The sequence below is a fragment of the Podarcis melisellensis genome, assembly GCF_964234715.1.
Source record: "Podarcis melisellensis genome assembly, chromosome: 18".
NCBI lineage: Eukaryota > Metazoa > Chordata > Lepidosauria > Squamata > Lacertidae > Podarcis > Podarcis melisellensis.
The window spans coordinates 4,980,008-4,993,991 of record NC_138536.1 but is presented as its reverse complement, the minus strand read 5'-3'; the positions used below and the strand labels follow the sequence as shown (position 1 = coordinate 4,993,991).

The 13,984-nt window shown below is 48.3% G+C and overlaps 1 protein-coding gene across 1 annotated transcript in view; it reads right to left on the bottom strand.

Annotated features, from left to right (window-relative positions):
- Positions 1 to 7,478: 7,478 nt before the first annotated feature.
- The window catches only part of LOC309360849 (guanine nucleotide-binding protein subunit alpha-11), a 33,949-nt gene continuing 27,443 nt past the window's right edge, over positions 7,479 to 13,984 (bottom strand). The window contains exons 6-7 of the mRNA XM_081895785.1: positions 13,193 to 13,346; positions 7,479 to 11,694 (exon numbers count right to left, since the gene is read on the bottom strand). Coding sequence (XP_081751911.1) covers positions 11,504 to 11,694; positions 13,193 to 13,346 — 345 coding nt within the window. The 3' untranslated portion in view covers positions 7,479 to 11,503. The remainder of the gene's footprint in view (positions 11,695 to 13,192; positions 13,347 to 13,984) is intronic.

Genomic DNA, 13,984 nt, shown 5'->3' with positions numbered 1-13,984 from the left:
GAAGGTTGTAAGGGGAACTTTCCCTTCTGGTAAGTCTCCTCCTAGCGAGGAGGCCTCATCCTGTTTGCTCACCGCCCCAACTGAGATGTACCAATCCACAAAACTTCCCCCCTAGTTCTCGCTCGCAAAAGGCAAACAGAAATTGCACTTTCGCTGGCCCTGGGCTTGGTTTGTTTTTGAAAATGTGGTGGGGAAGGAGTTCCCCTTCCTCTTTCGGTACCTTACGAAACCTCCGCCGCCTGCTGTACGTTTGAATTTCCGCAACTCCCCATCTGCATAAGGAACAAGGGGGGTGGCATTGATTTTATTTCCCTATGGCGTGCGTGATATATTGCAAATGATGGTTAAATTGAAAGCAGCCCAGGTAGAAGGGAAATAAAGCTCATTGCACGCACACACCTCAAAAAAAGCTTTAAAAACACTCAAGTCGTATCCAATTGACCTACTCAGCCCTTCAGATACCAAGCCTGATGAGGAACAGTTGAAGGAGCTGGGCTTGTTTAGCTTGGTAAAGAGGGAATTGAGAGGAGACATTGATGATAGATTAGTAATTCTGTATTGTAACTGATAAGTGTAAACTGTTTACAGGGGTACCTCAGGTTACATATGCTTCAGGTTACATACGCTTCAGGTTACAGACTCCGCTAACCGGGAAATAGTGCTTTAGGTTAAGAACTTTGCTTCAGGATGAGAACAGAAATCGTGTGGGGGCAGCGGGAGGCCCCATTAGCTAAAGTGGTGCTTCAGGTTAAGAACAGTTTCAGGTTAAGAACGGACCTCCGGAACGAATTAAGTACTTAACCTGAGGTACCCCTGTATTTGCTGATGTGGGTTAAACCATAGAGCCTAGGGCTTGCCGATCAGAAGGTCAGCGGTTCGAATCACTGCGACGGGGTGAGCTCCCATTTCTCGGTCCCTGCTCCTGCCCACCTAGCAGTTCAAAAGCACGTCAAAGTGCAAGTAGATAAATAGGTACCGCTCCGGCGGCAAGGTAAACGGCATTTCCGTGTGCGGCTCTGGTTCGCCAGAAGTGGCTTAGTCCTGCTGGCCACATGACCCGGAAGTTGTACGCCGGCTCCCTCGGCCAATAAAGCGAGATGAGCGCCACAACCCCAGAGTCGGTCACGACTGGACCTAATGGTCAGGGGTCCCTTTACCTTTACTTTAATTTTACTGTTTACTATGGGATTCTACTGAATTATTGAATATTACTTAATTTGCTAGAAGCTGTTTATTTTAAAGTTATTGTGACTTTTTATATTGGTTTAGATTTTTATTATTAATGTTTGATGTTTCATTGCTATTTTTATATGTGTTGGAAGCTGCCCAGAGTGACGATGGCAGGTGGGTGGTGTAATATTATTATTATTATTATTAATAATAATAATAATAATAATAATAATAATTGCCATCTTCATCGGACTATGCTTTTATTCTTCTGCTCTGGAGGGTCCGACCCGAAGCAGTGACTTCAAGTTACAAGAACGGAGATTCTGACTAAACATCAGGAAGAGCTTTCTGGCAGCAAAGGTAAAAAGGTAAAGGACCCCTGGATGGTTAAGTCCAGTCAAAGGCGACTATGGGGTTGCGGCGCTCATCTCGCTTTCAGGGAGCCAGCGTTTGTCCACAGACAGCTTTCTGGGTCATGTGGCCAGCAGGACTAAACCGCTTCTGGTGCAACAGGACACCATGACAGAAACCAGAGCGCATGGAAACGCCATTTACCTTCCCGCTGCAGCGGTACCTATTTACCTATTTATGTCCCCACTGTGGAAGGACGTGTGGACCCAGAATTGGCCTCCACAGTCACTTACTGACTCATTGTTAAAACCATGTTTATGGAAGACAATCTTACTCAGCTACGAGGGATCGCCAAAGAAGACGATGACCTATTTATCTACTTGCGCTGGTGTGCTTTCAAACTGCTAGGTTGGTAGGAGCTGGGACAGAGCAACAGGAGCTCACCCCGTCGCGGGGATTCAAACCGCCGACCTTCTGATGTGGCAGTAGGAGCTGTTTGACGGTGGAACGGACTCTGCTTAAAAACCTCCACGGAAGGTGGTGGCCTCTCCTTCCTTGGAGGTTTTTAAGCAGAGGTTGGATGGCCACTTGTCATGGATGCCTTGGCTGTGATTCCTGCATCGCAGGGCGTTGGACTAGATGACCGTTGGGGTCCCTTCCAAATCCAGAGTTCTACGGTTCCGTGTAGGATTGGGAATGTCTGTTGTCTGAAACCCGGAGGAGCTGCTGCCAGTGTCGGTGGCCCAAGGATTCCGACATCTACGTTCCTAACCCACCACAGCCAAGTCAGATGTCTTTGGAGAGGCTTTTGCTCTGCTGGCTTGACACAGAAACAGAGAAGTGTCAAGCGATCTGGGATGGGGAGAGCAAACCCTTTCCACACAAGGCGTTGAACTTGAGCATTTTCACCTCTTGCCAGGAAACTGACAAAGCCCTCCCTGCAAAAAAAACCCAGCCATCTCGCGCCCAGGAAACACAACCAGCCAGCAAGCAGCGGCACCAAGATAAATATTAGTATTGCAAAGGACATGAAGGAACCAGAGTCCTTGGGCGTGCTTGTCTTCTCTGCACCCAGGCTGTTTATAAGAAGTTCCAAATGTTTAGAGGATTTGCGTTCCTGGTTAAGAGTACAGAGCGGGGAAAGGAAGAAGGGGCAAAATACAGAGTCGTCCATCACTCCCCGAAAGCGCAGCGAAAACACACAGCGTTCAGACCACCCACCTTTTTTGCAACTTACACTTGGGTGAAGAAGAGAGTTTCCTTTCGTCTGGTTCTGAAAATTCTCGCTTGGCCAGTTTCATCAGGCCGGACTGTGGCCAATCCACTCTACGCCATTCATAATTTTTATAAAACCTCTGTTGTGAAAGCACATTTCAAACATCCTGCTTTGGCTAAGCCATTTGTCTCCAGCCGTTACGGACCCCCCCTTTTTTTTACTTGTCTGTAACATGGGGCCTGTTTTTATTTTACCGTATATGTCCCTGATCATTTCTCTCATCCCCTTTGAAAGAAAGGAAGTCTTCTGCAGTGGTAAAACACAGCCCTCGTGAAAACAGGGCTCTGTCCCAACTATTCAACTTCAGGGCTAGATTGCAGCAGCAGCAGGAGACAATTTGCAAGGCTTCCCTAGCACTTGGTCTGGAAAATTTGCAGCCAAGTGCAAAATTTAGAGAAAAGGCGAGTTAAGAGTCGAAATGATACGAGGTTTATAGGATGCCTGGCATGGACAAAGTGAATAATAATAATAATAATAATAATAATAATAATAATAATAATAATGTTGTTGTTGTTGTTGTTTAGTCGTTTAGTCGTGTCCGACTCTTCGTGACCCCATGGACCAGAGAACGCCAGGCACCTCTGTCCTCCACTGCCTCCCGCAGTTTGGTCAAACTCATGCTGGTAACCTCGAAAACACTATCCAACCATCTCGTCCTCTGTCCTCCCCTTCTCCTTGTGCCCTCCATCTTTCCCAACATCAGGGTCTTCTCCAGGGAGTCTTCTCTTCTCATGAGGTGGCCAAAGTACTGGAGCCTCAGCTTCACAATCTGTCCTTCCAGTGAGCACTCAGGGCTGATTTCCTTCAGTATGGAGAGGTTTGATCTTCTTGCAGTCCATGGGACTCTCAAGAGTCTCCTCCAGCACCAGAATTCAAAAGCATCAATTCTTCGGCGATCAGCCTTCTTTATGGTCCAGCTCTCACTTCCATACATCACTACTGGGAAAACCATAGCTTTAACTATACGAACCTTTGTTGGCAAGGTGATGTCTCTACTTCTCATAATATAATAATAATAATAATAATAATAATAATAATAATAATAATAATAATAATAATAATAATAATTTATTATTTATACCCTGTCCATCTGGCTGAGTTTCCCCAGCCACTCTGGGCAGCTCCCAATTGAGTGTTTAAAACAATACAGCATTATTAAAAACTTCCCTAAACAGGGCTGCCTTCAGATGTCTTTTGAAAACAGGATAGCTGCTTATTTCCTTGACATCTGACGGGAGGGCATTCCACATGGCAGGTGCCACTACCAAGAAGGCCCTCTGCCCGGTTCCTTGTAACCACACTTCTCGCAGGGAGGGAACCGCCAGAAGGCCCTCGGAGCTGGACCTCAGTGTCCGGGCAGAACGATGGGGGTGGAGACGCTCCTTCAGATATACAGGACCGAGGCCGTTTAGGGCTTTCAAGGTCAGCACCAACACTTTGAATTGTGCCTAGAAATGTACTGGGAGCCAATGTAGGTGTTATGTGGTCTTGGCGGCTGCTCCCATTCCCCCGTCTAGCTGCCACATTCTGGATTAATTGCAGTTTCTGGGTCACCTTCAAAGGTAGCCCCACATAGAGAGCATTGCAGGAGTCCAAGCGGGAGATAACCAGAGCATGCACCACTCTGGCGAGACAGTCTGCAGGCAGGGAGGGTCTCAGGTCTTTCTAGAACTCGTGGAACGTTGGAAGTTTTGGGGCAGATGAAAGGACGGACTTCTTGGCTCTCCGGGTAGCTCAGTTGGTAAGAGCACGAGACTCTTAATCTCAGGGTCCTGGGTTTGAGCCCCTCGTTGGGTGAATTTCCTGCCTTGCCAGGAGGCTGGACTAGACGGCCCTCGTGGTCCCTACAGTTCTAAGATTAAAACTATGGAACTCACTCCTCCAGGAGGCAGTGATGGCTTGGATCAAAATGTGGCTTTCGAAGATGATGGGGCAAATTCAGGGGGGAGAAGGGTGTCAGTGGTTACTAGTTGGAGGCAGCAACGGTCCTGAATACCAGTTGCTGGAAATTGCAGGAGAGTGAGTTGCTCTCGAGCCCATCCGTTCCCATGGGCATCTGGTTGGCCACTGTGGGATCAGGACGCCGGACGATGATGGGAGACCGGCGTGATCCACAAGGCTAGTCTTATATTCTTGTAACGCTTTTGCCTAGAGAGCTGCTCTATGCCTCACCAGTGTCTCAAGTGACAAGAAAAAGAAATTGCTGCTCCTTAGTGACATCTGGTGGCTTGTCAGAAACTAGGCCTTTATAAAGAAGGAAAAGACAACTCAAATGTATGTGAATTAGACACTTTAGACCATGGGTAGGCAATCTAAGGCCCTGGGGGCTGGATCTGACCCAATCGCCTTCTCAATCCGGCCCGCAGATCAGCATGTTTTTACATGAGTAGAATGTGTCCTTTTATTTAAAATGCACCCCTGGGTTATTTGTGGGGCCTGCCTGATGTTTTTACATGAGTAGAATGTGTGCTTTTATTTAAAATGCATCTCTGGGTTATTTGTGGGGCATAGAAATTCGTTCATTCCTTTTTCCAAAATATAGTCCAGCCCCCTCCACAAGGTCTGAGGGACAGTGGACCACCCCCCTGCTGAAAAAGTTTGCCGACCCCTGCTTTAGACCAACCCCACCCTGTCAGTCTTTGTCAACCTGGCACCCTCCAAATATTTTGGGTTATCAGTCCCCAGGAAGCACAGATATAGGATGCTGGGGGCTGGCAGGTGGGGAATTGTACAGTGGTACCTTGGGTTAAATACTTAATTTGTTCCAGAGGTGTGTTCTTAACCTGAAACTGTTCTTAACCTGAAGTACCAGTTTCGTTAATGGGGCCTCCTGCTGCTGCTGCGCCGCCGGAGGACGATTTCTGTTCTCATCCTGAAGCAAAGTTCTTAACCTGAAGCACTATTTCTGGGTTAGCGGAGTTTGTAACCTGAAGCGTATGTAACCTGAGGTACCACTGTACTCCCAAACATCTGGAATGGTTGCAGGCCTGAGAAAATACAAAAATATTCAAGAAACACTAAGATCGGTAGTACAGGTTTAAGTGCTCTGATGTGCAACAAAGCCAACAGCTTTGAAAGCAGGCCGTGAAGAGTTTGGCATCTAGATCCTGCTCTGCCCGTAGAGATCTCTCTCCTCCACACACCCAATGGGGGCGGGGACCCATTACCAACGCCCCCTCTGGCACCAGCCTTTTTTGCTTCCCCCGATTGGGAGAGGAGACAGCCACTCAGCTCTCCCTACCACGCTGATGGGTCGGGGCGAATGGTTCGCAGGTTGGCTTGCAAATAGGATGGAGGTGGCAGAAGAAGGAACTGTTCTAGTGTCACGAGAGAGATCCGTATTCCATCTAAAGGCATCCTTTTTACCCATTTCGAAAACGGGAATCTCAGATCCCTCGCAGAAACTTTTATCGTCATGATTTTAGAATACTGAAATAACACCTAGCGCCCAGGGGTTAGTTCTTGGCAGCTGGCTAAATAATTCCCGCCCTCCGAACCACAGAAAATGGAGTTCCTTTGCATGGATTTACAAGGAAGGAGATTTTTTGCTCTATAAGACTCACTTTCCCCCTCCTAAAAAGTAAGGGGAAATGTGTGTGCACCTCGTAATATAACTTGAAGGTGGCGCTGTGGGTTAAACCACAGAGCCTAGGACTTGCCGATCAGAAGGTCGGTGGTTTGAATCCCCGTCACGGGGTGAGCTCCCGTTGCTCAGTCCCTGCTCCTGCCAACCTAGCATTTTGAAAGCACGCCAGTGCAAGTAGATAGGTACCACTGCGGTGGGAAGGTAAACAGTGTTTCCGTGCGCTCTGGTTTCCGTCACGGTGTCCCATTGCGCCAGAAGTGGTTAATCCTGCTGGCCACATGACCCGGAAAGCTGTCTGTGGACAAACGCCGGCTCCCTCAGCCTGAAAGCGAGATGAGTGCCGCAACCCCATAGTCGCCTTTGACTGGACTTAACCGTCCAGGGGTCCTTTACTAAGGTCCTTTACTTCTCTTCCCAGGTCCTAGTTTGACATTCTAACCACTACTCTGTCCTGAGTAGATCTGCTGGTGTGTGATATACCATTTTTTTTGCTCTATAAGACTCCCTTTTCCCCTCCCAAAAAGTAAGGGGAAATGTGTGTGCGTCTTATGGAGTGAATGCAGACTGCACAGCTATCCCAGAAGCCAGAACAGCAAAAGGGATTGCTGCTTTCGCTGCTCAGCGATCCCTCTTGCTGTTCTGGCTTCTGAGATTCAGAATATTTTTTTCTTGTTTTCCTCCTCCAAAAACTAGGTGCGTCTTGTGGTCTGGTGCGCCTTGTAGAGCGAAAAATACGGTGAACATTAGGAAGAACTTTCCAAAGGCAAAAGCTGTTCGATAGTGGGACTCCTTTGAAGGTGGTAAACTCTCCTTCCTTAGATGTTTTTAAGCAGAGGTTGGGTGGCCCATCTGTCAGGGGTTCTTTTACCTGGGATTCCTGCTTTGCAGATTGCTGGACCTGATGACTGGCAGATCCCTTCCAACTCATAGAGTAACAAACTCAGGGCTAGTGATATTCATGGACTTGTATACCCTAGGGGACATAATTGCTGGAAGTTTTGTTACCCCGTCCCCCTGCCCAAACTCTATTGAAAAAGGGGAGAAAACAGGCTGAGAAGTATGTTAGGTGTTTTTTTTTTTTTTGTAAGGAACAGATTTTATTCCAATTTCAAACAATTTTTATTTCAGGAGAAAGATATGAAAATCGATTTCCATCAGGTACTTCTAAACAACGAGGGTCAGCACCCAGCAGACGAGAGAAACTGATGGGTTTCCGGGAAGGCCCCAATCCTGCCTCACAGACTGGACAGAAATAAAGAGAGAGAGACAAGGACGGGGGGCCAAAAAAATTGATCCCGGGCCACATGATTCAGAATCCCTTCCCACCCCCCTGCCCCCCCTCACGCGTTAAACATCACATGCAATTTTCAAAATGACGAAAAGGTTCCCCCACCCTCCCTTTTAAAAACAGCATTTTATATATATATATATAGTAGTTTTCGTTCTCTTTAAATAGGATGTTTAAATGTTTCTTCTTTTTTAAATCAGGATCTCTTATAATATACAAGTATAACCAAATAATTTTTCACCACACTTGTAAGAGAGTCTCTGGTAACTAAAGGGGGGGGGGGGAAGAAAAGTATGGGGCATTGGCACAAACCATAAACGCTTAAAAAAAATTTACACACACGCACACACACACACACACACATACATACAGAGTACTGAGTTACAGACTTGAACCTCTGTTGGACTCAAAACCACCTTTTCGCTTTCAGTGAAGCGTAGTACAAATTAATGGCCAGAAGTAGGGGGAAAGCATTTGTTTTTAAAAGTAGTTATAAAAAGCAAAACAGAAACAGTGTGCAGGGGATGAACTAAACATGCAAATGAAGGCAATGAACAAACAAATAATTCTTTGCTTCCGGGAAGGGAAAGGGAAGACACGGCGGAAGTGGGAAGGAGAGGGGTTCTTTGCCGGAGGGGCTGATCACAAGGAAATGGAATGATGGCGGGTGTGTATTTTTGACAATCCTCTTCCTAAAAGGAGGTGAAGGGGTTTGAGAGCAGGCGCCTCTTCAGTAGGGCTTGGGTTTTTTTTCCGTTTAAAGTGCACTGTGATCAGAACTTGGTCAACAGGTTGCTCCTTCATCTCGGTTTTTTTTTTTTTCCTTTTTCTTTTTCGAGTTTCTCCACCACCACCACACGCGAGAACCCCCAGGTCCTTGGCCCCTGGCACATCTGAAACCCCAAACCAGCTCCCGTCGGGTGGGCTGGGGAAAGAGGGACGACGTTGTGGGATGGCTTTGGCACATCGAGAGCAAGCGATGACCGGGTTCGAGGGAAGGCTCGCCCGTTGCAAAAGCTGGTCCGTAAAAGGAGGCTTCGCAACAGCACCCGAGTGGAGGTGGGCAGGTGTCGCTCGCAAGAACCAACATCGCCTTCACGACGAGCGCGAATCCCGCTCCGTCCTCGAATCTGCGGCATCAATGGTCGCCCAACGGACGTTTCTCTGCAGAAGGCCACCACCGTCCGACAAGCCAAGCCGGATTCAGGTAGGGAGCGCCCCCCCCCCCCAAAAGAGTCAATACGAGAGACACTAAGCTCCAGAAACTGGCTTCCCGGCTCCTAGATTTCTCAGGTACACACGTCCAATGCCTGCAGCGGACGTTGCAGATCGAGGTGTGTGCGACGGCGAGAGGAAAGCCATGGCACATTTGCAAATACAAAACTTCCCCTTGCAGAAGAGTTGGCAAGATGTCAAAAACTGACACGGTCGTCCTGGCCTAAGCAGGAAGGCCCTCCCCTCCCTCACCGTTGTCACTCCCCACCCCCCAAAAAACCCCACACACATTTAGACAAAATCAGGAATGTTATTCTAGAAAGCAGAGGCTGCCATGCCTTTCTTCGACTCAACAGGACCTCTCAGCGTGCGTAGGATTCCTCCTCCTCCTCCGTCTCCCAAGTGAAGAACTTATTGGGCTCGTGGTGCTGGGTGTGCGAGAGAAGCCAGGAATCCCCTTCCCCAAAACCAAAAGCAACGAAAGAAGAAATACGGCTCATTTCTGCTTTCTTCTGTAGTGTTTGGTGACGTGGAGCAGACCCAGAAAAACCTGGAGGCAGCACTTTCCGCCTCAACCCACCCCCCTAAAAAAAAACTGGAATGCTGCAGGTATCCACGTGCAATCAGGGGTTTTATAGTAGTGTCGAGAGAAAAAATGCAAAAAGAAGTTTACCTAGTGTTGCCCTAAGCGACGTTTAAAAGCACATTTGACACTCCCTTTGCTGGCCCAACCTGGCCGTTGGGAAATACGTAGAAGTCTCAGGCTGTCCTCCGTAGCGTCTGAGAAATTGGCTGTGAGCGCTCCTGAAGCCACATTAGTGTTTGTTTCTACTTCTTCGCATCCAGAGGGCGCAGCTTAAAAAGCTCCCCTTGCCCTCTCGGAAACGTCCCTTGCTCCAGCCCCGTGGCGATTCTCCTTCTGGCGAAGAATTTCTCATCGGGGTTGGCTGTGTGGTTTGTGTTTTGTTTTTTTTTGGCACCGTCTCCTGCTGGCTTCACAAAAGCAGGCTTTGCAGAACACGTTTTGGCACAAGAGTCCAGGAGCGGAACCTCTTCCTCTTGCCCCGCTTTGAAAAGCTGAAACCGCTGTCTCGGCCAAAGCAGATTCGCCAGTTCCGACGCTGGCCTGCCGCCGCTGCAGGTGGGCTTCCCACCCCCCAGAATAAATACCTGTGCAACTGCTTCCGGTGGAACAAAGCTTTTGGAAGTTTAAGGGGCGCGGGAGGTTAAGTAGTAGCTACCACTCACACTAGCCCTGGCAAATGAGGCGGCAATCGGTTGCAGAGAGCTTCCGACTCTTTTCCTAGAACCTTCCAAGATAAAAGCAGCAGCCTCTGCAAGCCACAAAACCTAGTGGATCCTTCCTCGTTTGGATTAACCCTGAAGGATCGACACATTTTTTTTTGGGGGGGGGGGTGTCTTACAAAAGCCAAGCGGTTGTTGGCATGATGCACACACTCATACGGGCGAGAGAGAGGATCCAGGAGAATGAATCAGAACCTCAGATCTCTCTCACAGCCCAATTCAGGCTCCGCTCCCCCGCCATGCGAAACACGCAGAGTCCTCACGCCAGGCGAGGAGACTCCCTACGGTGAGCTTGCTTTTCTCTTAAAAAGATAATACAGCAACAACAACGTTCAGGCACTTTCCCTCCCCCGCCCCCCGCAGGCTCGTTAGCTATTGCTCGGTTTGTAAGTCTATGAACAACAACAAAAGTATGGCGTTATGATGTAGCAAACTATATATAGTACAATAATTTAAAAAATAATAATCACAGTCTCAATATAACTTTCATAATTGATAAGGAAGGGAAGAGAATCTATACTAAGGTGGTACAAAAAAAAAAGAAAAAGAGAGGAAGGAAAAGAGATAGCTTGGGGTTTTTTTGCACTACTGTTAAAAGAGACAAAAGCTCCTGTTCTTCCCAAGGTGTCATCCAGGTATCCCCAAGTCCTTTTTGGGCAGGAGACGCCAAAGTTCCCCGGCAGAAAAGCAAAGCTGCTCCAGGGGATTGTACGGCACGCGAGGCGAAGGAGCACCCAGTATCTTCCACGGCCAAGCGAGAGAGAGCTTGCCAGGCCTTGGCCAAAATGCCTGCGGACTCCCATCTTATCGCTGGAACAGAAAGGAACAGTAAGAATTGGCTAACGCGGAAGGACAGAGTCCGAAAAGGAAGGCTCGCCTTGGGCGGTCGACCAGAAAGCGGGAAATTAACAAAGTGCGAGAGAGAGAGAGAGTGGAAACGTGTCCCCTGTTGGTTTTCTTAAACTGTGAAATAAAAGCACATTTTTTTTAAAAAAAAAATCATCATCATCATCAGCTATTCTGTGGAGCAGACAGAGACTCCATGATGACAGGTGAGCAAACGAAACGAAACGAAAATAACCCCAAAGACCTTGAGACTCCACAGATCAATTTGCAATCATTACATCATTAAAAATCAAGATTCTTTTCCCCCCTGTACAATTTTGTTTTGCTTTGTTTAAATTCACGGGGTTCTCTCGTCTTTTAACTTTCTTCACAACAAAAGGTCTCCCGAGGATACCTGGGGAGGGGGGGCGGGGTGGGGTGGGGCGGGTGGGTGGGGCATTGGAAGAAGAGGGCAGGCAAATGAAGGTCAGACTAGGTTATATTCCTTCAAGTTGAGCTGGAGGATGGTGTCCTTGACGGCCGCAAAGACAAACCGAATGTTTTCCGTATCTGTGGCACATGTGAAGTGAGAGTAGATGATTTTGTCGCTGTCGGGGTTTAGATCCACAAACATCTTGAGGATGAACTCCCGAGCCGCCTGGGCGTCTCTCTGGGGGCCTGAGGAGAGACAGAAAACATGGGATGGGGTTGACATACCAACCACCCAGGAGTGGCAGGCGAAGAATATGCAGAACTTGCCAAATTGTCAGGGAGGATCCGGGACCAGGAGATGCCCACAATTCAACCTGGGGCCTTCTACCTCCGGAAAACTACCACAAGCCAGTCTTTTTGGAGGCCTTAAAAGGTAAAGGTAAAGGGACCCCTGACCATTAGGTCCAGTCGTGACCGACTCTGGGGTTGCGGCGCTCATCTCGCTTTATTGGCCGAGGGAGCCGGCGTACAGCTTCCGGGTCATGTGGCCAGCAGGACTAAGCCACTTCTGGCGAACCAGAGCAGCGCACAGAAACGCCGTTTACCTTCCCACCAGAGCAGTACCTATTTATCTACTTGCACTTTGACGTGCTTTTGAACTGCTAGGTTGGCAGGAGCAGGGACCGAGCAACGGGAGCTCACCCCGTCGTGGGGATTCGAACCGCCGACCTTCTGATGGGCAAGTCCTAGGCTCTGTGGTTTAACCCACAGTGCCACCCGCATTTTGGAGGCCTTAGAAAGACCTATTTGTTTGTTCCAAGGGGCTTATATCTGAATTCCCTCTCTCTCAAGTGGTGTTGCAGTTTATGGGATTGTGTAAATTGTTTCTATGGTCGTTGCACGACTTCCTTGTTGCTGCTACTTATTAATGTCACGTGCGTGCTGAAGCGTGGTGGCTTCTCTCCCTGTGGAACGCCCTCCCTTCAGATGTCAAGGAGATAAAGAATTATGCACCTTTTAGAAGACCTCTGAAGGCAGCCCTGTACCGGGAGGTTTTTAACGGCTGGATGTTTTTAGATTTGCCGTGAGCCAACCAGCGTGTCTGGGGAAACCCAGCCAGATGGGCAGGGTATAAATAATAAAAACCAAGGAGGCTACGTACTGTCTGAAACCAAAGGGGCGCAGTGGTTGCGATGTGATATATATTGGCATTATTTCCAGTTCTCCTTCCCCACTGTAATACCATCTAGATCAGCGGTTCTCGACCTGTGGGTCCCGATGTTGTTGGACTACAACTCCCATCATCCCTGAGCTCCAGCCTTGCTAGTTAGGGCTGATGGGAGTTGTAGTTCCACAACATCTGGGGACCCACAGGTTGAGAAAGGCAGGTCTAGATGTTTTGGACCACAGCTCCCTAACCAGCACTGGCCGGGACAGATGGGAGCTGTGACTCAAACCCCTGAATCAGAGTTGGACACCCAAGGATGATCCAGTCCAACCCCCTGCAGTGCAGGAATTGCAACTGAAGCAGATGGCCGTCCAACCTCTGCTTGAAAACCTCCAAGGAAGGAGAGTCCACAACCTCCCGAGGGAATCTCTTCCACTGCTGAATGTCTCATGCTGTCAGAAAGCTCTTCCTGATGTTTAAGTCAGAATCTATTTTCTTGCAACTTCAAGTCTGTTTCAGAGAGACTGATAAGAGCAGGGTGGTGCTGTTGTTTTTTAAAACTCAATTGTTTCTTACCATCAAACTCTGGGAAATAATCCACGAGATGAGAGTACATTATCTTGTCTTCCAACAGATCCTTCTTGTTGAGGAAAAGGATGACGGAGGAGTTCTGGAACCAGGGATAGGTGATGATGGTCCTGAAAAGGGCTTTGCTCTCCTCCATACGGTTCTGCCGGGGGGAAAAGAGGGATTTGAGGTGTCACGGTTGCAACAAGGTAAGAGATGACATGCATCAACAGTGGGGTGTGTGTGTGTTTTGTTAAAGCAGTAGGAGAATAGGCATACTTTTACGCCAGGCCCTCAGATATGGGCCACTGGTACCACCAGGACAATGAAGAAACAAGGACTGAGTACAAAGATCTTGCCCAAAATCATATTAAAACCTTATCTGCCTTAACGTGGCAAACAGGAGATAGCCAATGCCCAGCTGCTCGCCTTTTCTGTTATCGCCACATTTTCACCTCCTGTGCCCCCGGATTTCACCTGTAACTACTTTCAAACTACAGTGGTACCTCGGGTTAAGTACTTAATTCGTTCCAGAGGTCCGTTCTTAACCTGAAACTATTCTTAACCTGAAGCACCACTTGAGCTAATGGGGCCTCCCACTGCTGCCGCTGCACAATTTCTGTTCTCATCCTGAAGCAAAGTTCTTAACTTGAAGCACTATTTCTGGGTTAGCGGAGTCTGTAACCTGAAGCGTATGTAACCTGAGGTACCACTGTATGCCAGTAACGTTTAGCAAATAAGGAGTCGTGCAATCTCACGCTGGCCAACCCGCAGGTCAGGGAAGGGTTGCCAGTGGCCCCC